The 25429-nt window shown below is 37.7% G+C and overlaps 1 protein-coding gene across 1 annotated transcript in view; it reads right to left on the bottom strand.

The window, feature by feature from the left end:
• Window positions 1-651: 651 nt before the first annotated feature.
• axl (AXL receptor tyrosine kinase) overlaps window positions 652-25429 on the bottom strand; it is a 52001-nt gene continuing 27223 nt past the window's right edge. The window contains exons 6-20 of the mRNA NM_001097188.1: window positions 24249-24364; window positions 18636-18831; window positions 16558-16697; window positions 15778-15916; window positions 15131-15157; window positions 14560-14689; window positions 14377-14468; window positions 11939-12034; window positions 10528-10605; window positions 9853-9945; window positions 7014-7135; window positions 6808-6917; window positions 6489-6648; window positions 5420-5556; window positions 652-4593 (exon numbers count right to left, since the gene is read on the bottom strand). Coding sequence (NP_001090657.1) covers window positions 4176-4593; window positions 5420-5556; window positions 6489-6648; window positions 6808-6917; window positions 7014-7135; window positions 9853-9945; window positions 10528-10605; window positions 11939-12034; window positions 14377-14468; window positions 14560-14689; window positions 15131-15157; window positions 15778-15916; window positions 16558-16697; window positions 18636-18831; window positions 24249-24364 — 2054 coding nt within the window. The 3' untranslated portion in view covers window positions 652-4175. The remainder of the gene's footprint in view (window positions 4594-5419; window positions 5557-6488; window positions 6649-6807; window positions 6918-7013; window positions 7136-9852; window positions 9946-10527; window positions 10606-11938; window positions 12035-14376; window positions 14469-14559; window positions 14690-15130; window positions 15158-15777; window positions 15917-16557; window positions 16698-18635; window positions 18832-24248; window positions 24365-25429) is intronic.

Genomic DNA, 25429 nt, shown 5'->3' with positions numbered 1-25429 from the left:
GTATGGGAGATAGCTCTTAGTACAAGTTGATCCAGGGACTGGTCCGATTGCCATCTTGGAGTCAGGAAGGAATTTTTTCCCCTCTGGGGCAAATTTGAGAGGCTTCAGATGGGGTTTTTTGCCTTCCTCTGGATCAACTAGTAGTTAGGCAGGTTATATATAGGCATTATGGTTGAACTTGATGGACGTATGTCTTTTTTCAACCCAACTTACTATGTTACTATGTTACTATGATCCAACAGATTTGATTGATATGGTTCTTTCCCAACAGGTCTTTGCAGACCCCCATCATGATCAGATCATCCCAATTTGGTCCACCATAGATTTGACCATGTATGGCCAGCATAAGATAACTCTGGCGCCTTAATTTTACATTCCCTTTCTCCCTTCAGTAAAATGTCGATATAAGGTTCCTAAGCAGTACACTGCAAGAATCCCAGACCACATTACCATATGGCATAACCTCTGCAACTGGACAAAAGAGTAAATGGTTAGCTACTAAAGACTACATGTGCTACATATTATATGTTTGTAAGGGATCTCCCTACCCCAAACCTATCATTGTATGCCAAACATTGCCCAATATGGCCCTGTTTCTTCTAAACTCGTCCTTATATCTTTCATTTGTTATAATGCGATGTGAGACAGAAATTGATTAAAATACGCTTTTATTGACAGTTTAAGCATTTCTATCTGCAAAGTGTAAAGAAATATATATATTTAATTTCATGTACAAAAACATGTATATACATTCATAATAAAAAATGATTGTACAATTGTTTGGAATAAAACAAGAAACCAAAATTAATCTTTAAGGATATACCCTACATTTAGAAAGAAATGGAAGGGGTATACATTATTCAGCAATATTCAGCATTTCTGTGGACACTGTTTTGTTCTGTTTCAGTGTATCAGCAGGTAAAACATCCAGACAATACTATTAAACAATTTAAATTCAATGGCAGTTGAATAATGGCAACAGGCACAGACACCCAGGGCTGGGGGCTTGTGAGGAGTGTACAGCTATTTGTTGGGGTGAAGGTGGAGTTTTGGCATTACTTGAGAGCGATTGGGGCAGATCAAGGAAGGACATTTCTTTTGTTGGCGCCTTATTTTACTTTTTTGCAGGGCCCACCACCCAAGGGGCTCAAGTGAGCAGTTAGCTAATAATAAAGGCCTCCTTGGTTCCCCCTATCTTAGTAGTAAGGTGCCCTATGCAGGGCCAGAACTAAGGGTAGGCAGAAGAGCCATGTGCCTAGGGTGCAACTGTAGAGTCAGGGACGCTCGTGCCATGAAGAAAGGTGAGAACGTTGCCTCAGGAGCAGTGAGTGGCCAGTAAGCGGGGCAGGAAAAGCCGCCTCTCTCAACCTTAAGAGCTGAATTTATATTTTTTAAAGGGGAAATCTGGCTCTGCAGAGAGTGCAATAGTGATGCAGCCCCACCCCCATCCCCTTTATCTGCTCTTACATTAAACTTGTTAACGCAGTGCAAAGGAGGGGGCGGCATAGGGGGTCCTGGCTCAGGTTGCTGCAGCCCCAGATTCAGTGCTGGGTTGGGGGCACAACTATCTGCCTACCCTAATCCGGGCCCTCAAGCCTTGTGCACACTGCCTTCTGCTACCTGCTTTTCACTCTTTCCCCCACTGAGCATGTTGGGTTGCCTAGGGGCTCGGCTGGCTTGGCCCCATGATTATTGATGGTGGCCCTGCACAGACCTATAGCTAAGGTACATCTAAAACAAAACTCCAAGTAAACAAATATCCAAGTAAGCATTCTTATTTTACTCTGCAGCTATACTCCTGTCCTTCTAGACCAGTTCAAATGCCACATGCATACAAAGTTGACAATCCAGTTACTGGATGATTTTAAATAAAGATGAATTATTATTAGAATTTTTGTAAATACTGAATACACAAATCCGCCAGTATTGAGCTTGACAAAACAGTGGAATGGTCTCTGGAATAAATATTGTATATTGGTACCATGGCAGGGAAATAGCACAAAATCTTAGTGGTCCAAACCTGTCCAAGCCACAAATCATCAATTTAGTGGCTGTTGGTAGAAAAATTAGCTGAATCACAGTTTTATGTGTATATAAAAGTTTAACGCTATTGCAAGACACTGTGATGAAATTGATGAATATATATTAGACAGTGCTTCTGACAATCATGATAAAGATGTTCCAATAGCTTTTTCTGTCATATTACTGAAAGTAACTGATGATTAAAGGCAATGCAATTTAAATGGCTCAAAGGCACTTTAAAAAAAGGAATGTTCTGTCAGGATACACAGAGAGAAGAATTTGGGAGCATACAGTAAATTTGTCTTCTTTCCACTACACAACTACACACTGATAGACAGGGTGTCTGCCACTTACTGCAGGTGGTGCAAATGAGACAAAGAAAAGGTGTTCATGGAGGAGGAGCTGGCTAATTGCAAGTGTCTATATTATGGCAACTTAAGTGCATTAAAACCCACCTACTGTGGGATGACTGTACAACAGACAAAAAGGCAATATAATACATATTTGTGCTTCCCACTACAATCTGAAACAGAAGTGTATTACAAGCCACTGAGTTTATCCATCTCTTACTAAGACAGAGAGAAGAGCAACATAATATATACAGATTTTGCGCATCTCACTTGGCAGCAAGAATGAAAGAGGAGCTCTGGCATTTCAAGGACACAGAAGCCCAAATAGCACCCCACCAGCCAAAACTGTGACTGTCAGTAGGATCTTACAGCAGATTCCCTGACACGTGTCCATTAAATTCAGCCTTTTATGTCTGTATAGAACCTGCCTGACTGCTAATTAAAAACATTCTGGCTGTTCCCTAGAACAATGTGACTTCCATGAAAGTAGAAATAAACATGAGGGTGTCCTTTTAAAATGAAAGTATGCATACCAAAAAGAATGCAGTAGATTATTATAATGAAAATAAGATATCCTAGTGCAAATGTGCATTTTAGCATTTAAAAAAAGATAATACTGTCCTTCATAGTGTTAGCAGTCAAGCAAATGACCCACAAATGATGAAAGATTTCCAAAACCAGATTTGTATGGTATCTTTTTTCTTTCCCAATATGGGAGGAGCAGCAATCGGAAATGTGTGTATATCCTGGTTTGTAATGTAACCAGTCAGTCTGCTCAAATGAAAAATAAAAAGAAAAGGAGAGTCTGATATCCACTTACACAGTTTATGACTGCCAATAACATTATTGCTGTTAGCTTTTGTTATTGTTTTGTTTTCTTTTCTATGCCACTGTAACTAGGCTGTGTTATTCCTTTATGGTACTCTCTTTGGATCACAATGCTGCTACATAGATATTGCTGCTGCATATCATACAATGATATTGCTGCAAGTTAGCCCCTGTTTTTCTACATTGGACTGATATTTTAATCTAGCATACATGTGAGTTTAGTTAGGTCACTATACTACACGCAAGGCATATAAGTTAACCCATTAAATATTTCAATAGCATTAGATCCCTTAAGAAGCTTATCCCTACACAATTATGCATGTGACCGTCTTTATATTACCACATGTGACTGAACCATCAGCCCTTTAAACCAAACACCCAGTTAACCAACTTTAGTTCATTAAATGACTCTGTCATTAAGGCACATTACCACACAATAGAATGCCTGGAGAATATTTTCCCCATATGTAATTCTGTGACTGCAGTAAGTAATTAACATTAACATACAATTCCTTTCCATACTGTTGAGGAATATTGTTCAAAATGCACATGAAACTCATGGTTCGAACATAAGCTGTAAAATACAAAATGTTCCAAATATTAAAAGTAGAAGGACCACAGTCAATATAAAAGCATCAAAATAGTCCACTTATTTGAGTCAAGAAATAAAATACTTATGGCTACATTCTTGCAAGTTGATCATGGCAGTTAGGAGGTCCATCCAGTCTTTGGTCACAAATCTCCATAATCATATCTCAGAACCTTCTAAGATACTTTAAATACTTCAACACATGACCAGGACAGCAGGTAAAAAAAAAGAAAACCCCACAAACAAAAAGATCAGTGGTGGGTTTTTAAAAGGCAATGCCTTCAAAATGGAATGGCTGGAAAGTTCCTTATAAAATGTGTTTAGAACTCACCACTAGAAGTTTGTGCATATGCATTAGAGTAAAACATAATGCAGCTTGGCTTGGACTATTGTCTGAAACCTGTGGAAGTTATCACCTCTTCTATAGTTCCCTCATCTAGTGCAGAGCTGTAAGATGGGTGATCTGTAGATGTTGTTGTCCCCAAAAGTCGCGTTGTCTCATGGGCTGGGCACATAACATATCGATTCGAATTTTCGGAGTGGTGAACCTCTGCAGTGACTGGACCAGCTTTGAAAAAAATATCGTCTCCAAGATCCTTGGCATCTTGACCACCTACTGCACCTAACTCACCAAAATCTTCAGACAAAGGAGAGGAGGCATCTTCCATATTAACATACAGAATCTCCTCAGGATCCTTAATTGGAGGGAGGTTCTTGGAAATTTTCTCCAGCTCTCTATACAGTGTATCAAAACATGGACGGTCTTTGGCATTCAGCTGCCAACAGCTGGACATCAGCTCATACCTTGTCATAAAACGCAATAAATAAAACAACCATTAAAAATATTGTTCTGACTTTAACACAGTGCATTCATTAACAATTTGCTTTCAGGGTGAAATAAAAAAAAAAACAAATAAACCTGAGGAGCTAGAACACAAATATTGCTGGAGACGTGTAGGGACAATGCATGGTTCACAAATCAGTATTGGAAAGGATTTATGGAAATAACCTCTTTACACTATAGGGCTTATTTACTAAAGAAGTATAATGTAACATCCTTTCTCAGGATTCCAAAGTATTTATGCTACAGGTATACAGTATTTTTCTAGTTACTAAGCTGAAGGCAAATGGGCCTATGCATAAATACCATCCCCATACCAGCCCGTAAATGGGCCTATGCATAAGTACCATCCCCTGCCTGCATTCATAAATACATTTTCATTTTGGAACAGAAAAAACTGCACCTGTTGGCGCCCAATATATGAAACATTGTTTAAAATGCCTGAAAAAAACGTTTTAAATAGTGTCATATTGTTGGTGGTTGGATGGTGGTTGAATTTATTTATTGCATACAGTAATCATAATTTACCAATTATGTGTTTGCTCTTGTTTAAAAAACACACCCATGATTTTATCTGTCCATTATCTAAATTGACTTTATTTTATTTTATATTTTATTTTTATTATATATACACCTTGTTTACAATTAATACATAAAAAATCAGGCATACAAATGAGGTATTTATAAAAGTCAAATGTTTCAGTCACTATTCTCTGGTATGTTTTCACAATTACTATAATACTAGTTAAATTAGAAAATTAGTTAGCAACTATGAATCTATATACTCACAATCCATCAAGACAATCCGGAGGCTGCTTCAGACGGTTCCCCTGCTGCAGGTAGTCGTATATTTCACTATTCTCCACACCAGGGTATGGTGTCTGACCTCGAGTAGCAATCTCCCACATAGTCACCCCAAAAGACCACTGTTGGAAAAATAAACATGCCTTGTTGGTAACATTATCATTAATTACTATTCTTTATTTATATAGCGATATAAAATTCTGCAGTGCTTTGTAGAGATTGTACATCATTCATATCAGTTCCCTGTCCCAGTGGAGCTTACAATCTAAAGTCCCACACATTCACACACACTATGATCACTTTTATCAGAAGCTAATTAACCTGCCTGTATATGTTGCAATGTGGAGGAAATCGGAGTTCCAAATAATAACTAGAATATGCTATACTCATGCTGAAAATTCAAATTTTTTTCTTAAGAAAAAGATAATTCTCCAGCAAGCCAGAGTAAATGAGTGCACGAAAACCGAGTGAGTTCAGGCAATTATTTGTTTTCTCTGCAACATAAAGACCCAACCATAGACGGGTATAAATAAGTCTCTCAGACAGTTCTTGTGTGGCAATATAATAAAATTTGGTAATGGAAAAAAAAATTTGTACAGAGTACAAATTAGCATTTTGCAATGTAACATTCTTCATTAGACTGTTATTGCACTGGCAAATTTTAATGCCATGTTTGAAGGTGGCGTAGTGGCGTTTTGGACCAAAACTTTTTCAGTAAGAAGTTTTATTACATACACTGCACTGGGGCACAATTTTTTTCTACTGTCGGAAGTAGTAACTTGACAGTTTTGAGTTCACAAAAGCTATATAAAATTCACGCAAAGGAAACTTTGTTCATGCAAAACCATACATTTTCGTATTATGACTATTCATTACTGACTATTATTACATTCCCTTGTGTTTCATCCCCGAGTGTGTGTCAGATACAGGACGTGGCACTGCCCAGTAAAGAGCATGTATTGCCTGTAAGCGCTGCAGCTAGGCAGCCTTCATTGAGCATGACAGTATTTACTGTGTTTAGTTCCCCAAATACTGCCATTAGATCATTGCTTACCACATCACTTTTTGTTGTATAGACTCTGTCTGCTAGGCTCTCTATTGCAATCCATTTTACAGGCATTTTTGCGATACGGCCTTGCCTGTAATAGTCTCCATTGTAGATTTTCTTGGAGAGGCCAAAATCTGCCACAGAGACGTTCATGTTCTCATTTAGCCTGTAAGAAAATGTAAAGAGTCATAGAGAGCTTGTGATATCAAATATTTTGTGGAGCATAAATGGTGAGAAAAGAGAAAAAGTAGAGAATGGAGAAGAATCAATGAGAAAGTAAGGGAGACAGGAGGAATGTAGGCAGGCATGTAGTCCTATATCTCACATGCAGTTCCTGGCTGCGAGGTCTCTGTGAATGAAGTTCTTGCTGCTCAGGTAGGCCATGCCACTTGCAATATCTGTCATGAACTTCACCAGTGTTTGCGTGGGTAGGAACTACAGACAAGAATGCATAATAAAATCAATGTAGAAATGTTCAAAATGGTACAGGATTATCTTTTGGTGGTGAAATAGTTAGTAAACCATACTTACAAGAGGTGTATCACCCAGTCGTGAGTAAAGGAGAAAGCTATGTAAGTCTCCATGCTTCATAAAGGGCAAGATGACCACAGGTGATGGGTATCCCTCGTTCTCAGTATTCTGCAGACAAACACCTGGATGATGAGAAGAACACAGAAATTAGGCAAGGCTTGTGACTGCAGGCCTCTTGCATCAAATATATATGGGCCTTCAGCTGAAAAACCCAACTTTGCACTTTTAATGCAACTAGATTTATATTTTTGTACTGGTGCATCAACATAAAAGGCAATGGTAAAACCTGACAATTTACTGCAAAGTCTCGTAATGTTTTTGGCTCTAATCTACATAGATGTATGATAATAACTGTTACAATTGTTTACAGTTGCACTATATAGTTATTAGTTTTGAGAGCCAGTTGATACCACCTTTTAAAAGTAAATATCATAAAAAAAAATAAAATGAATAGGACATGGCAAGCTTGCAAAAATGTGTGCCAGTGATACGTAAACATCTGGTAGAGTGTTTTTACTATGTAGAGTGCTAAGGCTACTTGCACTTGGTCTTCATTTTTTATTATTTGCCGTTTTTGAAATATTTAGCTTTTAATGTACCAGCTCTCCAGATTACCTTAGCAACCAGGCATTGATTTGAATGAGAGACTGGAATATGAATAGCATATGGCCGAATACAAAGGTAAGTAATAAAAAGTAACAATAACAATAAAATTGTAGCCTCACAGAAAAATAGTTTTTTTTATGTTGCTGGGGGTCAGTGACCCCATCTGAAAGCTGGAAATAGGCGCAAGAATGAAAGTAATTAAAAAAACTATAAAAAATGAAGACCAATTAAAATATTGCTTAGAATTGTCTATTCTATAACATACTAAAAGTTAACTTAGAGGTGAACAAGCCCTTTAAACATCTTTTATGTTGAGTTTAGTCTCTAATGAAAAAAAAAGAATAAATGAAAAATAGATAAAAAAAATAAAATCAGTAGTCCAGTAGCCAATATTTAGCCAACATCCAGTCTCAATAACAGCCAAAAAAGCAATATTTTAAACTCAAATACGTAACTTACATAGAAAAAGGATAAACTAGGACAGTGAAGCATGGGCTACAGTAAAGCAATGTTATTCTGATATCATGCCAGTAGGTGGCAGGAGAGGACTGTGCTTTAAGTCCAGCAGAAGAAGGAACCAAATACTCTAAGTTCACAAAAACAAGAGTGGTTTACATGGTCTGTGATTTTGCAGTCTAAACAATTTCATGATGTGGGACAGACTGCCACAAGGTCTTATGACATTATTTTCCTGTAAGGTTATTATATTTTATAAAACAAATGTGATATGTGAATGGGCATCTGATAAATGATAAATTGGTTAACATTGTGCTCCCATAATAGATAGATAGCAAGTAAGTTATATATTGGTTATTGCAAATGCCAGCAAAATGGCATTGGGAACTACAGTAAGCCCAGCTATTTTAAAGAACAGGCCATAAATATATCTTCTAATCTGGGGGGGATGTCTGTAGCACAATACTACAATGACCCCAGCACCCTGTTTTGTTACCATGCCTGAAATGTATGGTTTCTTTTTTCACAAGCGCTCAGTCACAAACAACAACCTTCCTCCAAATACCCATATAGTTAATGTTGTGGAGAGGACATTGCACACTACAGCAGTAATAAGAGCCAATGTTCCTGTAAGAAACAGGAAGTGCATGTGACTTCTTCTGCAGTCAGCTACTTGCTGCCCTTGAACAAGTGCTGTCTCAAGTGAGAAATTCTCAGTTATGGCCCGTTGCTATTCTTTGCATATTGCTGCTTTCATACTGAGGTGACTATAGGCACCACCTGTTTTTAACAGCCTATCACTTTAAAAGGCACAGCAGAGCCACTAAGGAGTGCTAAAATTTAACAAAGAATCAGAGTAGAAATCTTGTACATTATGTTTTGGGCTTTTGTACCAGCCTAAGGCCCCCAGTAGCTCTTCATCTTCTTTTCTAATGAGCTTAGGGACTGACACAAAATATATATATATACAAAATAGAAATACAGATAATTACGACACGACAGCTCAGAAACCAGTGCAAGAGCATCAGAATGTAATAATCAGCCCTGTAGCATCAGCTTATATGACAGGTCAGCCTCATTTTCTGCTTGATAACTTGTGACAACCCCTAAGCTTAGCTTCCCAACAGCTGCTCAGAGCACACTGAGCATGTGCAGTGTCACTGACACTTCTAACAAAATCCAAAATGGGGAGCTGTTCACAACATTGTAGGCCTGGATTATCAACCTTGAGATGGGTGCAGTAAATTCACTATATAAAATAGGGTATTTCTTTGCTTGTATTTTGTACCATATTTTAATTACTATGACAAAGCCATTTCCATCAATAATTATATTAACTTGGACCAGGGGAATGTATTGCATGATAAACAATAATTGCAGGTCTAACATGGCAACTAGCTATAGCCCTACTTCCATATCTGGACTGAGATTCTAGATAGGCCCCTGCATTTCAAGGACACAATGACTCATACAAGCCAATTAAAAAGCACTGGTCTCTGCTAGTTTATAGCAGCCCCATTGGCATTTGCCAGAGTTTTCAGATTGCATATTGCATATTTTCATATGCAGTGATCATTAGTTTCTACTATATAAAGTATACAATTATGTTGTTGACTAATACATAGAAAATTTTAATGTTAAAGCTCTAAAATGCATCATCACAAAAATCAAGCACAAGAACCAAGCGTAGCCTTGGAGGGCACTGCTGTCTTAAATGCCTAAAAGTTTGCCATTTTCTGATGGATTAAACCAGAAGAAAAATGTAGAACAGATTTACCTATAAGTCTCATGACATTTGGATGGTCAAATTCTTTCATACAGACAGCCTCGCTCAGAAAATCTTCCATCTCTGTGCGGGTGCAGATAGCAACTGGGAAGAAGCAAAAAGAAAATCAGAGTGAATAATATTTTCTAAACATTGTTGAAAATTTGAGGAAATATACAATTGTTGGAAAAAAGTGTGAAAACAGGGCCCTTTTGCTCCTCATAGCAGTTAATGGAATATAAACAATATGCCACCGATCACAGAACCAGAACATTTTTTTAGCAGATCTTAATCTAGGCTTAAAGTTGTGGCACTGAGGCCATATGGCCTGGAGGAAACCTGCCAGGGGTAGAGCAGTGGCTTCACTCCCAAAAATGTGATAAATGAGAAAAAGGTAGGCTGAGCATAAAGGGAATGGGATATCACACTTACCCTCATATATTATAAAAGGCAATAAGTTTGCCCAGGAGCAGTAACTCATAGCAACCAATAAGATGTTTGCTTTTAAACAGGTAACCAGTAAATTCTACCTTCTGATTGGTTGCTATGGGTTACTGCACCTGGGCATATTAAGTGCCTTTTATATTATGAAAGTAACAGAGACACAGAGAACCTAAAGGGAATGTAATAATTTCATTCTCATTGCAAAGTGACCAGTAAATGCAGATAGAGGTTGGATTTACATACTTTTCATTGTTTTCACAGCCACTTTAAGGATGTAGTCATCTTGGTTTAACTGTCCTTCCATGACTGAGCCAAACTCTCCTAGGGAATACAGTTAAGAAACTTTAGTGCATTTTAAATAATTTGCCATATCACTTCTGGTAATAAATACATTTTTTTACAAATTAATTTCATAAGTAATATTTATTTAATTGGATTCACCAAATCCAGGATTAATGCAAATATTAGCACTTTTTGCATAATTTTGATTTGGACAGATTTTAAGCATTCAGCCAAATCAACTCCAAATCCTTAAATGAACCTGACTTTATAGATATGGACAACTGAATTTAGCAATTTTTTATTCACATGATACAATGTTTTTCTCTGAATGTGTACATTGGGGTTCAAATTGGAATTTGGCCAAATCTTTTGTAGAGGGTTTTTTATTTGGCTTAATCCAAAATTAAGGATTCAATGTGTAATTTGCTGGCGCTATATAAATATATGAGAATTATTATTATTATTTGGGGTGACTCCTAAAGTATGCAAGAAACAAAAATACTTTTAAGGGGTCATTAAAAAATACCCCAGAAAAAAATGCAGTCAGTGAGTAATTGTGTTTGCAGTGTTGCATTCATGGGGATGACCGCAGATCACTGCGCTAAAAAAGTGAAGAAGGCATGGGGCAAAAACATGGCAGAATGCTCTAGTTTTTTACTATGCCTTCTACATTGTAAGTTAACATTGTAAGTATTATAAAATAACAACTACATTTGGGTGCCTATGAGATTGCAAGCCTGTGCCTGTCAGACAGTGCTGGCTGTAAAGCAGCCTTCCATCAGGAAGTGAGAGGAAGTCATTAGCCCTCAGATTGTTTCCCGATTGCTATTCCAGATTGTGTAGGATAATACAGAGAACGGAAATTCCCACACAGGGACTGCAGAAACACCAGGATTAGTCTCACCAACTGTTTCATTCATCAGTTTGCTAACTGCAAACTGCTAACTAACATGCAGATTGTTAACTGGAGGGCATTATCAATTCATATACTGTACATATTTGATGGAAAACCGTAAAATGTATTAGGTTCTCATCTTTTGAAATCAGTATATGGTATATGATTGTCCCATTGACCAGAAAGCAGTGCCTTTTGCTAGATGACAGGCAAGGGATACTGAATGTATTGGATACATTCAATGAATTTATATATATATATATATATATATATATATATATTATTTATAGCAGGCCTTCTTATTTTTACTCATCCTTCGAGGCAAGATACTGTGTGAGCACTAGTTAAACATTGTCTTCCAAGGCATGCTTGCCTTTCATTTTCCAAAGGTCATTAATATACTGCACCCCGGATAACTTATACACACCCTCAAATTATACTCTTTATACACACTGTGCTATTAAAATAAGTACCCACCTTCCCCAAGAGTCTTGCCAAGTGCCAGCTTGTGCCTATCTACCATGACATCACGTAACTTCTCTTTTAGATCATTGCTGATACCCAGTCGGTTTACTGGTGGATGAAACAGGTGAGAGACATTTTTCATTACATTTTCATGCATTTTTTGAGCATGACAGTATAGCTTACCACAGTTAATCATGCCTTGAGCATTAGAAAATAAGGCAGTGGTCACAAGATTCAGCTAACCACTCTTAAATCAAGGTTATAGGGATCATTTCACTGACTGATCATTTGCATTCCCTGGAATGCTGCTCTCTGCACCTAGTGCCTGATCAAAAATCCAGTGATTGATGCACAGAGCATTATCAGAAGGCACAGCAGCCCTGTCCTTAGGAGAAGCGTTACGGACAGGGCCCCAATTCAGGCTGTGCCTCCTGCTAATTGTGACCTTTTTGGGCACACTGCACATTGCATTGTAAATGACCCCTTACTCTCAGGTAAATATATATGTAAACATGTATACAGAAAATGTTATTAACATTACAGAAATGCAGCACAGCTAGAACACACTGGGACAAGGAAAGTATGGTTATGCAACCCATGGACTCGTAGAAGCTATTATTCATTATGAAGCTGGTCATACAATTTAAAATCTGCATGTGGTTCTGTGTACAATTTGACCTCCCTCATGTTGGGCCAAATCAGGTTTAAAGGATCTCTAGCCCAGAGGATAACAATCAATCATACTGTTGGACCTGTTAACCATGGACCACTTTAATGAGATATTTAGCCGCACATTTTTGCCAGATATCTGTTGGGAAGCCTGCTGTGAGGCTCCCATATTGGGGCTGATAAGATTTTAGTGGCCAGCTGAAGTCAGGGAAGCCACTACTAGAAGGGATAATTAAGAAAGCTGTAAATTATGAATTTAGCAGGTGCGGTATATATAACAGCTCCCAAACCTAAATGTCAGTGAAATATAAAATAATATATATTTTTAATATAACTATAACACAACTGGCATGAGGCAGGAGTTTTATTAGAGGCCATATAAAAGAAAGGAAATAAAATAAGCAGCGTTTCCTCCATCCCAATCTTTATATTTTGAAAAGATTGAATTACTCTGTGTTTAGAAACTGTTACCAGAAAACAACTAGTTGACAAGGGAGAAAGTTTTGCTCCACTGCTGAATGTGTATTTATTTGAGAACAGAAACAATTTTTTTAATTCACTAAATCTAGTCAAGAAATGATTCCAGCCCCTCCATCGCCTCAGGCATGAGAAAACATAGTTCCAGCAAAGCTCTAAGGAACATTTCCCTGCTGCCCTGCTATTACGTTTGAATGAATGCAGTAAGAGACTGTTGGGGCCCAGAGAAGGGAGGAGGCTCTCTATGTACATGTAACACGTTGGATACCAGCAGTGTCCAGCACAGAACATGAGCAGGATTTTCCTGGTTAGCAGCCAAATGGACTGAAAGGGAACAGATTCCCTTCATACGTCACCAGCTTTCTTTCTGTCAGCTACCCTCCACATTCTAGGTATCTACCAACACAGCTGTTAATTCACTATTCTAAGAAGTAGTGGGGCCAGAGAAGGGAATAGGAAAGAAATAATCTTTTACATATACACCCTAGGGATCATCTTTTGTTGAATGTTGGATATGGTGAGGCACAGTGTTTACATTTGCTTCCCACACATGTCCTGTATCCACACTGACTTCTGGGGAACTACTCTGGGGAACTACTCTGGGGAACTACTCCATGCTCGTAGGATGCCCAGATAGACAGTGGGCATCAGAACAAACCAGCACTGAATAAGATTACAGGGAGCATTTCTGCATTCTCCTTTATTACAATGGTTGGATAATGAAAATGTGAAATTCAGACGCATGGATTCTGTTATCACATTCTACTCCCACTCCCCACAGAGACTGACATTGCATTCCATAGTCAGGCACAGAGAGCTGACTTGGGACCAAAAGCAATACATACCAAGTAATGAATGTGCAGCTGCTGTTATTATGTGATTGAATTTGAGGGTTGAACTTGATAGACATTTTCCACCCTAAGAACTATGGGGTATTCACATAGGTGAGTAACTTGCCTGTAGAGCACTCACAGCTCCACATACAATTCAAACAACCAGTAACAAAAAAGTGTTGTCTCTTATTTGAGGCAACAGTAAACTTACTTTGTGGAAAGCCCTCTGTTGTGCACCCTGTGCTTAAAGGGGTCATCTGCCCAAAAACTGTTTGTAGTATTATAAGGAAATGTAATCCTTTACTTTGTTATCCAAAAAAAGTTTATACATAAAAGTTACATAGGTTTGTGCACCTAAGAATGCTGCCAATTCATGTTTAATTTTATATATATACATTGGTTCTTTTTGTCAAAATGTACATTCTACAATTTGTACACAATCCAGTTTATAAATAGTGTTATTTGACTTACATGTAGCTTCAGTAGTGCGCCGGCTGTATGATTTCTTTACTCTGTAATGCACTACAAGCTCCCCTTGTTCCACGGTCGGCTCAAAAGCCTCTCTGAAAGCAGAGACATTAGGAGATCAGGACATCATTTTCTATAACCAAAAAATCATAATTCTTTTGCAAAAAATGCATAAAAAACCCCTACCCGTAGCGTGTCTCCTTCTTCCTTATGCGTGCCAGGAAAATAGCAATACATATAGCACAGAAAAATGCTACAGCGACGGCTAGAAAAACATACCACCAATGCCAGGAGAAAAGTGGTGCAGGATTTACAACTGTAAGGATAGAAAATTTAATTTTTTTGAGAAACATAACACTGTTAAGACTGCTGGTAGACTTGTATCTATCCCTCACTATGCAAGAAGGTATCCTTGTGCTAGAAATAGAATATGGAGTTCATTCCCTCTCTGCTGGGTCAAACTATGCTGCACTGAACCCAGTGAAAAATCATTAGCTTTTTTGTTTAATTTGGCGAATGGAAGACAGATTGAAATTGTAACTGTACAACAGATGTAGGAAAAGCTTGTTCTTTAGTACTAATTCATTAGTATATTAGAAGCCGCAGCGCAAAACACCAGTATTCACGTGAGTGGCCAGATTATCTGTTTCCTGTTTAGATTTTAGTTTGTTGGGATTTTCTTGTTTAATTTAAATTTTACTTATGAGTATACACACATAAGATGCAGGTACACACTACAAAATCTTTTGCTACTTACCTGCAGAAGTAAAAGGTGTTGATGTATCTAGAAGTAAAATGCACATATATCAGAGTCAATTTATAACTTAATTGTAAAAGACAAACATGTAAAAAGGCAATATTTACTGTTGTATAAATATGCTAATATGGTAACATTCTTTCATAGGTCACTTGTTATGACATAAATCTGCTGGTTTGGAATTCATTTTGAAGATATAGTTTTCCTTTAAATATGCTAGTGCTCAAGAATAAACCAGTCACTGAAAAGATAAATTGTTTTTTTTCTGTGATTGTGTATTTTTAACAATTCAAGTGAGAAAAAATCCCAAAAATGAAAATCTAAAGGTCAAAAAATCGTAACAGCAGCAAAGTGAAAAATGAACTTTTATTAAGACATATAAGGCCTAATGCGTTTCGTGTCTAAAAGAGCACTTACTCATAGGCCTAAGCCTAATAAAACTTTATTCACTTTTTTCACTATAACTTTTTTTGTTATTTTATTTTTCAATACTGATGCAACTTGCATGCACACTGTCACTGTTCTTTTTTTGTTAGATTGTGTATTTTTCCCTTAAACTCAAAAATTAATAAAGCCACAATATGTAATTTGGCAAAGGGTGCCAAAACTTAGCATTCATATATAAAACCAAGCAAAAATGCCTGTACCCATAATAGAAGAAAAAGTTACAGGATCACTCCAGGGTCCATCACCAGCATTTGTATATGAAGCCACCCTTACAGTCAGATCTTCAGGATTTGCTGTCTCAAGTATTTCTTTATTGGTCAAACCTGCATCAACTACAACCTACAAAAGAAGGAAAACAGCCATCATTGTCATATGCGCATTGATGCATTGACGCAGCCCTCATTCCGATGGCCTATATTCATTTATATGATCCAATCAGTCGGGCCTGATATCGCCTTCCTCAATGTAGCAAAAGAGTGGATCTTTTAGTCTAATGGCACCTTTAATGGGCAATGTATAAACATAGCTCATAGACTCTGTTGTAACTATTGTAACTATTTTAGCGTACAGATAAGTAGCTGTCTGTTATGCATGGATTTGTTCTGTGCTCTGGTAAAGTTGGAAACATTGAATAGTTTCAGTCTCTCTGTTTACCTGCTTTAGCTCAAATCCATAGATTTTATTAACCAAAAAAATAGGCAAACAGAATGCTCCGTACAAGCCTTAGTCACTGAACAAAGGGGTTCAGTTCAAGTATTCTCTTATGTCAGGAAGACAATGCTGCCATTAGTTTTAAAGTGTCAGTATCACTATAATTCTATCATATAGGCCAGTGTTAAAAATAAATTAAAAAGAAAAGTAAAAATCAGCATTAACGTATGTAGTTTTAATTGAACAACAGATACCTGCTGCTAAGTGAAATGAGGAGCACATTACCAGTTGAGCACTAGAGTGTTGGTGCAAATATTCTGAATAGTTACCTCTTCCATTTCTTTTATTCTATATGCCAGTTTATATCCTAGCAAAATTCCATTAATGGGTGGCTGCGGTTCTGTCCACATCACAATGGTTACAGTTCCGTTTGTTGTTAAAGTGACATTTTCAGGAGGTCCTGCTGGAACTGTAGAAAATTCTTATGTTATCATGTTGTGATACACAATGTTTTACACTGGAATCACCTATTCCAATGGTTATGCTGAGAATCTGTGGCCATTGCTAACATAAAAAAACCCTTTGTTTAAAAAATTAATTGTGGTTTTATAGTGATTTTCCTTACCTCATTTAAATGATAGATTGTACTATAAGGGGGTGATTACTCATTCTACTAATATAGTAATATGGACATAAGCTTGTTACAGTAAGTAGGGAGTGTCTGTTAGCTGTTGCTATTGTCACATTCTTAATATCTAAAAGAAAAGTATCAAATGATCTACTGTTATGGATTGTGGGGTTGAAGCAAGATGAATGGTTTGTCTGGCAAATGCTGAACTGAGATAAACACAATCCCACAGCTTGAAGTAGAGAATGCCAGACTCAGCAAATGTTGTGCTGCAGTGGGAATGCTGTCACGCAAAGAGGTTCAAGCCTTGGATATTAATTAACCTGCAGGCTTCCATAGAGCAGTCTGGGGCAAAAAAGAGGCAGTCTGAAAGATGTATTCACTGAACCCTGCCTGGCATGGAAAAGAGACTCTGAAAGAATGAAAGGAAAAATAAAGAACCAAGTGAGAGAGAGCATGGAGGAAACAAAAGGGCATAGATGAGAGGGAGGGAGCGAGACAGCTAAAGAGAATGGTGTATAGATTGTAACAAAAAGTGAAGGAAAGAGAGACGGGGACAAATAAATGTGTGCATTGCAGATAAAGTGGGGACACAGAAAAGGACACTAAGGAGTTTGCTCTTGTAAGAAATCTGCATATTGCTAATTATCACAGATTGTTATTCTTTATATAGCATGACATAGGAATTTAATCATAGGTATAAAAAGTCAATATTTATTGAAACATAAATAAAAACCTCAACGTTTAAGTCCCCCACAGCACTGGATACATATGCGGGCTTTTTAATACACACCCACTTTTCCTTTCCCCTGACAGTCCTTTTGTTTGTGTTCTATGCGTAATCCATATTATCTTAACAATTTTTTGTTGATTTAATGTGTTTTGAGAGCATTTTGTTCACACTGTATGCTAATGTCCTGTATTCACACCTATGACGTCATTGTTTGGCGCCAAATTCGTTTTTTTCAGTGCACCAGTGTTTGTTTCACATTGTCTTTGAGAAAGGCTGTGGATGCAGCCGAAACGTTAGATGTTGATTTGAATAAACACCTCTACATTTTCTGTAAGACCTGTGAGTGCGGACTCTCTCTACAGCTACTCCATATATATATATATATATATATATATATATATATATATATATATATATATATATATATATATATATATATTTATCGTTATGGTGAGCACCCGACACAAGTCGTGGAAATGGTGAAATGTCCCTATAACACTCACTCAGCTGCAATAGGGTACATTTCTTCACAAGCCAATTAATCTTTGGAGTGTGGGAAAAAAACAAAGTACTTGAAAAACGAATTGCTCTCTATGTAAAGTTTATGAGACGCCCAATGAAAGTGAAATTGCATCTATTGTCAATGTTTTGAAAAAACTAGATTTCAGGCTACTTTCTATGAATCAACTGAAAGGTAAGTTATCAGAAGCAATGAATAGATGGAAGTGAGCTAGGATGAAACTCTAAGGCAGTGAAATTGTATAAATGATGCCATGAGACATGTTATGTAGTGGGTGGTGTTAACTTGAAATATGTTCCCAGTAGACATGATCTCATGTAATGTAGAATATATTTCATGTTTGCCTGCTGGCCTGAAATTCACCCTCCAAATGTAATGGTTGAAAAAACCCTTGGAAAGAAATTTAGGATAATTTGACAATTTCTTCCTTCAAAATCTGCTAAATGTATTGCACATTTCTACAGTAAGACAGTGGAGATATTTTAAACATACATTTTATTTAAGGGAAATTGAAATACAATATTACCTCCTTCTGTGGTTTTCATGGCAACCCAGTCAGTCCAATGGGATACACCCTCACTGCTCAGGCAGGCAACACGGACATTGTAGGTGGTGTATGGGGTCAGGCTACCAATCACATGGCTATAAGGGGGCACATTAAGGTTCTGGTTATAAATCTTATGATGGGGGTGGGTGCTAAAGCCTGAATGGGGGAGAGAAGCCTGGAAAACAGAAAACAAGAATAAAAGAAGAGTTAGCACTTGACCTCTCTGAATGTTCTCTTTCATAGAATAAAAGTCATGCCTCTGCAGGGTTTCATATGCCCACCTTCCAGCAATATAATCTAGGCTCTTGTTGGACTGTAACATAGGGTCTAACCTTGTGTCAGCTATCCTGTGCAATACAAGTCTGCATAACCCCTTTGTTTACTATAGGAGTATGAGATTGATTTCCATGCACAGTTTACCAGAATACTTGAATTATAATCTAGCACTGCATGTATAGAGCCGATTGAAAAATCTGATCAAGTGGAGTCTGGAAGCACATACAGTATGAGTAGATGCAGCAGTTGTTTATGTTTATTATGTCTTATTTATAGAATACAACGATTCATAATGCAAGTGCTCTTCTGGCAGTTTTGCCTTGGTGGGGGACATGTAGCACAGACTTCCCCTTCCAACACTTTACATTCTGCCTCAGATTGTGGCCTCTTTTATCGTGTATGCAGAAGTCACAGACATCTCTAAATGTGAATCAAAGGCTATTCATTGATTTTTATGTCCTTTCTGAGAATGAAATCCCCCAAACTCCCTTGTACAGTTAGGAAATAGTGGTCACTGATTGCCTGCAAATGAGGAACCAACCACAAATAAGGAAAATAAATCTGCAGCAGATTTTACAGGAGCCCCACCCAAGCTTCTCAGACTATTAGGTTCCATCCTTAGGCCCAGTGGTTCCCCAAAGCTTACCACTGACACCATTTGATTTTCACATTGTGTTGTATTTAGTAAGGCAGATCTTTAAATTATCCTTAAATTATGACATTGACATTGCATGACATTATAATAAAAAAAAGTTATGTGTTTCGATATTATTTATTACATATATAGTTTTCAGGAAGTATTGGATTTATCTTTAGTAAGTTAAAACATGTTATTGAGATATTGCCACCATGTCCAGGGGCTTTTATATGTGAAAATCTTACAGCAGCAGCAAATAGCTGAAGTTAGAGAAGTTACTTGTCTTGGCACAGAAAGCATATTACTTCAAGAGAGGAACTTTAATTTTAGCAACCATATGGCAGATCTTTAGGGGACTGTCCATCTTTACTTATTTTCCACTTGGCCTAAACACTAGTAACTACAGAAAAAGTGCATGCCTAATGATGGTGATGCCAGGGATAGCCATGCGATGGGCAGCACTGGGTATATAGAAAAAAAGGGGGCAGCCTTGGGGCGCCAGGTTATCAAATCCGGGCATGACAACATGGATGTATTATTATTATTAACATTTATTTATAAAGAGCCAACATATTCTGCAGCGCTGTACAATAAGTGGGTTTCATACATTGGACATACAGAGTAACATATAAAGCAATCAATAACTGATACAAGAGGTGAAGAGTAATTTGCTAACATAGCCTAGAGAAGCCCTGTTACAAATATCTAACTTACTCAGTGTTCTATTTACATGTATTTAATATTTCCTCAGTTGAATCATACTCAATCAGATGGTTATTGCTTGTGGGCCTCTCCTTTTCTTCTTTGTGCAAGTTATGCCAAATTGCATATAGTGTATTAACCAGCCCTTGTGCCTTTTTTATCTGATTAAAAAAATTGCACCTAACTGAGGTGGAACAATACTGTTGTAATTTAGACAAGAAATGAATTTTGGGTAAAAAAAAAATATGGTGAATATCCTTTTTACAGCATGTATTTAAAATATCAAGTATTTGCCATGGCCTTCCTTAAGTAGGTATCACATCCTGAAACAACACAGATAATTACAAAACTCCAGAAAATCCACCACATTCAGCAAAATGTGCTTCTTCTTTCTGTCTCTATATATACAATATGGATACATTCAGAGTTCCAGTCACAGGCCATACATCCAGTTTCCTTTCCGACATGAAACAAACAATATTTCACCCTGTAAATATCCCCTTGCCACAAGTAAGATTTATTTTACGAAACAGATTCATTTCTTTTCATTAGAATTCGTGAGTGTGGCAATAAGTTTAGGGACAGTGATTATAAAGATCCAGTTGTTCAGCTGTAACACACATGAGACAGTGATGAAGCGTGAGTGACTTTATTTCAACATCTGTTCTACCCATCTCCTGCCTCTCTTAAGCTCTACCCTAACTCTGAGGGGTTCCTTGAGCTAAAGGCTGTTAGGGGGATTATGGGAATGGCACACACATTCTGGGAATCAGCAACAGTTAAATGGCTACAGGTTGCTAATTTATTACCAAGATCTTTCTCTTTAACTCCAGTTCTGCTAGTTGCATCTGTTATTAGCTATGTCCAAGTATCCCAGGTGTTATTATACTTGTTTAGTGGAATAGTAAGGTACCAGCCCCAAACAATATGGCAAAGGTTAAGCCCATCTGTGTGGTAGCCAATGATGGCTTAAAAAACATGTATAAAAAAAATAATTACAACCACAGCTGAAGGCATATGAAGCATTTTCCCAATTGGCAAAGTGCACATGGTGGAAAAAGTTCCAGAAATCAGTCCTTTTGTCACCCATTAACTTCAATGGGAAATGTCTGACAGCACCAGTACTGGCACTTATCATTCCAAAAATACTCCCTAAAGCAACTTTGGCATGAAAACACCCATATTGGAGCTGTCAGACATTGCCCTTCCCCAGTACAGAAAAAGCTCTTTGTGCCATCAGGCTAATAAACAAGGTATGTTAGTCTTTATATTTGTGGCAATGCATTGTTTGATAAACTTTGATCTAACTACTGTTACAAACAATGGATGCCTTGGTTCCCACTAGCCTAAGGGCAGTATTCAATAGGCTATACTAAGGGCAGTTTTCAATAGGCTATACTATGAATTTCAGCACACATGCTTTTGATCAGATGATCAGAGATAAACAGATAAAAAACAAATATCCAAAAACATTACAACATGACATGTATTTTAAGCTAAGATAATAAGCTATTGTATACCACAGATAGGTTAATCCCTTTTCTAAAACAAATATTAACTTGAACTGTAGAAACATGACTTTTATGACAAGCTATTCTTTGCATTGCACACTAGGGAAACAGAACGGTAGTGTGTGTCCTTGAAGCCTGCATTAGTTTTGCCTCCATCAACAGAAAAATGTTATTATACAAATGTTATCAAACAGTAAAGTGAATAATACCATAGCAGAAACAACATCAGTGACCTTGCTATTTGTCTTTATGTACATATGTATTTTGTCTTCCATTTCCTTTGCTGGTTCCGGTAGTGTGCAGGTTTTGATGAGACTGACAGATGTGCATATCCTATGGCAATGAAGGAGCCCATTGTCCTAGAAACTTTTTTTCATTGAGGCATAAAAGCATAGCACCTACTCAGCAATTTTGTTGTTTTTTTAAAATATGTGCCCAGCAGCAGCATAAGATTTAGCTATGTTTATATTCAGGGCTTTAATCTTTTTTCCTGTGTAGTGCTGCCAGATTATCTTTTTAAGGCTTAGGGCACATAGAGAAAAACATAAGACAATCTGTGTAGTTCTGGAACATGTAGGTGCTTATTGCCTTAAATGCTGAACACAACAAAATCAGGGGATTATTAAGGGCATGTTCTGTGCCCTTATGCTGTTTGCATGTGTGCCCACAATGGAAGGATACCAAATGAGGGGCCATTAAAAGTATGGTCACCTTTCCACTTGTTTGGGCTGACAGCCCAGACAATCAGAACAGCAGGAAATGAAGAGGAGCTGTGGCTTTACTTCCACATCTGCTGCTGATGCAGATGATATTTTTTAAAAATACCCCATTAATGAACTGACCCATATATATAGCATTAAGATATTGGTCAAGATCATTGGGCTAGCATGCATGAACTGAAAAATTATTTTCTATCACTGATACGTGGTATGTGCATGTGCAGCTGTTGGTAGGCAGTAAGTACAAGCTTTATACAGTACCTTGAATCCACATGTGCTCCTTAAGAATGACGCTTCACAAAGCGTAAACATAGGCATTGTCATGTGGCATCTTTCTGCCCAATTCTAGAAATCCTAATGCTTTGGGCCTGTTTTGAATCTTTCATTTTTTAAAACCATGGGATAAGGCACAAAATGCAAAAAAAATGCACAAACATTTATGTAAACAGTGTTGGTAGTGTCTGACTGCATACTTTATTATGAGTCCAAAATATGTGGCCATAGGCATCCTCAGGCAAGTCTTTGTGTGTCATTCAGGATGCAGAAGGCAGAAGTACCTGAGGACAATAACTGCAAAAGGGGCCTGTACCACATTTGCATTTGCACCCCTTATCTCTACTCCACTTACACTTGTACCAGTGGTAAATGATCCCTATTATTTGTGAAATCATAATGAACAATGCTATTGTTAAAAACATCAAATTCTGCATGCTTGCTTCTAATGTTACAACTGCACATTTTTTAAAATGATATGTAGCAAATAAAATCATAAACTATGTAGAAGGCTTAAAATATGTGATAACTGATGTGTGTGAATGTGGCGTTTGATAGTGATCTGTTACATTTCAGATTAGTTAATAGCTTACTTTTGGAAGAATGACACTTTTGTGAATTCCCCCTTAATGCTTTCCAAATTCATAACATAAAATAAGTAAACTGGCCCTTTTATGGGATGAGCTGGCAACTCAATAGCAATCCTATGACACACACAGGTTGTCTTTTTATGTACCATTTGTTTAAAGATTCCTATTGAGCTTGTCAAAACTATCCCCTACCGAGCTCCCCCTCACATTCCTTTTGCAATCCATTTCTTATGCCATGTATTCCTTGTGCTGAAGGACAGCTACTGGCCCACCCACATGCCCATAGAAAGCCATCTTTCCTGCAGGATTTACAATCAAAATTGCCTTTCATTATTTGGCAATTAGTCACTCTGGCAGAGTGAGTCTAAAGGTTTAGTAACCCTTTCCTTTACCCTTCTAATAGCAGTACAACTGGCTGTACAGGTTTTCTCTTTGCCTAGCTTGCCAAACAAGTGGATCTTTGACTTATTTGGGTGTGGAGGGGCACATTTTTCAGATCCTACTGCTGTCCCTATGGCTGGTTGTATCACTGAGGATATCCATGTCCCCACAAAAGCTTGATACAATCCTCTGCTGAAGAGAATTTATGACTGGACAAACGGATATTTAAAAGTTTCCCAGTCAGATGTTGATGGGAAAGTGATCATTTTGACCCATGGAAAGGATAGTTAGCTAACAACTCAAAAAGCAGAACTGGAAGACACTGCCTGCCAGTGTATTGACACCTTATTAACATTTAGGTGCCTGACTGGCATAGAACCACAATCCCAGTAAACACCATTAAAATGCTCATGTGGTTTGGTTAAAAACATATGTGATAAAATGCAACCAATCAGGAAATTAAATCTGGATCAACGCTTATATTTTATACATTCAACATTTACCTGTACAGTGCAAATATGTTGTGGGTGGACCCCACTTCTTCCAGGCTGCCATGATATCTCAAGTTCTGTAGAACTCTGGGACAGTAGCTGCAAGTCTCTTGGCTTCTCTGGTAGTACTGATTTGAAATATGGAAAAGGTATGAGTACATGCTAGTATACATATACATGCACTAGTAGACATATAATGAAAGACAGGTATTAATTTTTAATTTGTAGAGGGGGGTTACTATTATGGAGTAAAAGTGATTGTACCTTTAAGGCTTTCTTTTTTGTGCTAAATCTATTCTAGAAGAATGATTTTGCTTAAATAATACTTTGGCTGTAAAGGTTGATGCCAGTGGCACAATTCACACATTATCACACTCCATCCATCCATTATCACACTCCAATCCATCATGAACAGTGCTGCCAGACTCATACACCTCTCCTCCCGTTCCACAAGTGCCGCCCCTCTCTGTCAATCCTTGCACTGGCTACCTGTCCTGTACAGGATCCAGTTCAAGATTCTCGTACTCACCTACAAAGCACCTCTCTATTTAACCACCCAAATCTCCAAGTACACCCCCAGACGTAACCTTCGCTCTACACATGACCTTCTTCTCTCCTCCTCATTCATCACCTTCTCTCACTCTCACATCCAGGACTTCTCACGCACTGCACCCATCCTCTGGAACACTCTTCCCAGTCCCATTAGGCACTGCCAGACTCTCCAAACCTTTAAACGGTCTCTTAAAACTCACCTTTTCATTGAAGCCTATAACACAAACCCTCAGATATGAGATTACCCACTGAGCAACCCTAATCTTCCCTCAAACATTCACTAACCACTGGTTTTCACCTCTCACTCCGCACTTACTGTCACTTTACACACCAACATGAACTCTAACGCCAGGCTAGTTACCCTGACCTTATGTCTCAGCCCTAGAATGTAAGCTCTTCTGAGCAGGGCCTTCCCCCTAGTGTCTCCAATTCTCATCTAAGTGTAACCCATTTTTGTGAATCGTTTATATGTACATGTTAACTGTTCTGTCTTTTGTACCCCTTTATTCTGTAAAGCGCTGCGTAAACTGATGACGCTATATAAATTATAATAATAATAAATAATAATAATAATAATAATATCTTAAATAATGAGAGCTAAGGCACTCCTAGGCATTTAGGTTGAGGGAGCACAGGGCGTA

The sequence above is a fragment of the Xenopus tropicalis genome, chromosome 8 (genome assembly GCF_000004195.4).
Source record: "Xenopus tropicalis strain Nigerian chromosome 8, UCB_Xtro_10.0, whole genome shotgun sequence".
In the NCBI taxonomy this organism is placed as follows: domain Eukaryota; kingdom Metazoa; phylum Chordata; class Amphibia; order Anura; family Pipidae; genus Xenopus; species Xenopus tropicalis.
The sequence above is the reverse complement of the archived record's forward strand: the minus strand, read 5'-3'. Positions and strand labels throughout refer to the sequence as shown.